General features: G+C 51.2%; 1 protein-coding gene across 3 annotated transcripts in view; it reads left to right on the top strand.

The window, feature by feature from the left end:
* The first annotated feature begins 206 nt into the window (after positions 1-206).
* Positions 207-2,930, top strand: part of Cd99l2 (CD99 molecule like 2) — a 112,608-nt gene continuing 109,884 nt past the window's right edge. Inside the window, exon 1 of one of the 3 annotated variants that reach the window (XM_029561811.1) lies at positions 207-513. In XM_029561811.1, the coding sequence (XP_029417671.1) occupies positions 447-513 (67 nt within the window). In that variant the 5' untranslated portion in view covers positions 207-446. The remainder of the gene's footprint in view (positions 514-2,930) is intronic. The other 2 variants (XM_029561812.1, XM_008829482.2) reach the window with 2 other exon arrangements.

Raw genomic sequence — 2,930 nt, 5'->3', positions numbered from 1 at the left:
AGCGCCGGCCACATCCCGCTCCCCAGCCTCGGGCAACGCAGAGCTCGCGGCCCGCAGGCCAGGTCTGACATTCCCAAGGCCACGATGGGGGTGGGATCGGGGCTGCAGGCCGCGAGCTGGTACGCCACCCAATCCAGACTTGCGGCCCACTGGGTGTCTGCGGGCCCCGCCCCCGGCCCCTCCCCGGATCCCGCCCCCAGACTGCGCCCGCGTCCCAGACACTACAGTGAAGCCCGGTCCCTTGCCCTGGCCGGGGCGGAGGCGCTCCCCAGTGCAGGCACTTGGGCGCGCCCAGCCCCCGCCCTGCCCGGCCGCGGGCTGCAGAAGCCAGTTCTGGGTGGGGCCCTGCGGAGGTGACAGACTCCTCCTCCCGAGCTCCTCCCCTCCCCCTCGGGCCCTCCTGCGCTAACTGTGGTCCTCCCGGGCCCCAGCGCCTGCTCCCAGCCATGGTGGCCTGGCGCTCGGCCTTCCTCGTCGGCCTCGCTTTCTCCTTGGCCACCCTGGTCCAGAGAGGTAAGGTGGCGGGGGTGGGGGCACCCAGGGACCCCGCCCTGTGGGCTGGGGGTCCCTCTGCGCATGAGCGTTTCTGCTTCTGCCCGGCAGGCCTGTGGCGGCGGCGTCCGGGGACCCGGTGGCTCTGGGCAGACGGGCGGGGGTCTCAGCCTTTGGGAAGTGAACCCATCACCACCCTTATAGTCAAAGAGGAGAGACGGTGCTGTGATTGAAAGACTCAGATGGGTCCCAGTTGAAATCCTAACCAAGCAGGCGACAGCACCTGTCCTTAGGAATTTACCTTGGGGAAAACCTCTGGAAAAGCAGTCATTTTGAAAACTGGCTGAGGCCACCAGCCACCACAAGCATCTACCGAGCTTTCTTGGCGGCTGCCTCTCCCCTTTCGTCGGGACCCAGTCGGGGTTAGGGTGAAGTGAAGTAAAAGAGGGGACAACTTGTAGGTCTTACTAGTTCCCTACGTACTTTTGGTATCTGTCCCTCCACTTTTCGAGCTTTTGGTCAGATTTTGCGAAGGAGGAGGGCACAGAAATTGTGCTGGATCTAGAGAACAAGTTTCTTCCACCCTGTGCAACTCAAAGTGTGGTCCAAAGCCCAGCCACTGAGGCATCACCTGGGATCTTGTTAGAGATGCAGTATCTCACGCCCTGCCTGTGACCTACTGAGTCATATTCAGTGTTTTATTTAGCGTTATAACCAGATCCAGGGTAATTTGCAGGCACAGCCAAGCCTAAGAAGCATCTTCTTAGGATAATGCAGTCTGTGGTTAAAAATAGGATCTTAAACGTGGACCATCAGAATCTTCTTACATTTATTTATATCCTACATCAGAAAAAAAAATGTTCTCAGGAAATCTGTATTTGAGCATAGACTTGTGCTTTAAGCTTCCTGGCAATAAAGGCAATCCAGCAAGTGAAAAACATGAGGCCAGGAAAACCAAAACTTTGTTCCAGCACTGACTTCTAACGTTTATGTCACGTGTAAGGAACAGTGGGAAAGATCCTAGCCCATGAAGTTTTGCAAAAGATATGGAAAGCTTTCCTACTGACTATGAGAAGAGCCAGTGAGCAATTGTAGAAAGGTATGGTTAGGCTCTGTTCCAGGAACTAATGATGCAGAGGGTGAAGAAAAGCAAGACCCACCTCTGGAACCAACCTAGTAGAGGGAGCAAACTAACACCAACATCAAATCTCTGTGGTACATTGCCAGGACTATGAAGAGAAGGCAAGTACTGACAGCGATAACTAGTTGTTGATTTTCTTTCATTTTCCGCTTTGGGGATAAAATTTTTATTGTCTAATAAGGTTGTGTAGAGAAGTATACAGCATGACCCCCTCCCGCCCCTTATCCTTATCCTTAAGGAATCTCTTCCAAGCATTGCAGGAGATGCCTGAGACCACAGTAGTTTTAATTTGTGTTTGCTGGAATTGGAACATGTAGCCTGTGTGTGCTCGACAGCTGCTCTACCACCCAGTGCTCCCAAACCCTAGCAAATCCCCTGTAGATCATGTCTTCACTGTGCATGGGGCGGTGTCTCTACATAGGCTTACAGTTAGCCTGTCCTTCCATGTTCTATGCCTCGGGGCCTCCTTTGCATCACTGTTTTGTGTTTTGATGTCATTATTAAGTAAAATAAGTGTTCCTTGAACACAGCTCTGCATGTTTCCACTGTTAATCTGATCACTGAAATGGCTGTAAAGTGACTTAGGGTTGGGTAGTGGACACAGTGTGGGTATATGGGACAAAGGAATGGTTAGCGTTCTGGGTGTGATGGAGTGGATGGTGCACTGCTTGCTCATATTACTCAAAAATCACACGAGATTTGAACTATGAAATTGTTTCTGGAATTTTCTATTCAATGTTATCAGGCCATAGTTTACTATACATAACTGAAATTATGGAGAGCAAAACCCAGAAAAGGAACACCAGAGTTTCAGGGGAACCGGTGATAATACTTCCACTGAATTACATCTCATGGCATGGAGGTTTTCAAAGCAGACTATAAATAACGAAGCCTCATTCACTATTTTGAGTTAGGAGGTGCTGGGGGGGTTGGGACTGAGAAGTGCCTCAACCATTTCCCAGATGAGGAAACTGGGGGAGGTGATGTCATTAGCTTCTGGTCACACAGTGATTACTTGGCAGTTAGGGTTGATCCTAGGCTTTTCTCACTCCAGTCGCCATCTTAAAGCACCAGGCATAATTCATTTAGACCTGGAAGCTGCCCTACTTTTACCCCTCAGTGACTTTGGGAAGATGAAGTCTCTAAACCTGTTTGGTCAGTCTATTTAATGAGTAACACAAAGGTGTCTTGTGGGGCCCAATCAACTACCACTTCCTGAGTGCTCCCCATATATCATATGTATCATATATCTCCTCTCCTCTCCTCTCCTCTCCTCTCCTCTCCTCTCCTCTCCTCT

Source organism: Nannospalax galili, unplaced genomic scaffold, assembly GCF_000622305.1.
Source record: "Nannospalax galili isolate Female #2095 unplaced genomic scaffold, S.galili_v1.0 scaffold513, whole genome shotgun sequence".
In the NCBI taxonomy this organism is placed as follows: domain Eukaryota; kingdom Metazoa; phylum Chordata; class Mammalia; order Rodentia; family Spalacidae; genus Nannospalax; species Nannospalax galili.
The sequence above is the reverse complement of the archived record's forward strand: the minus strand, read 5'-3'. Positions and strand labels throughout refer to the sequence as shown.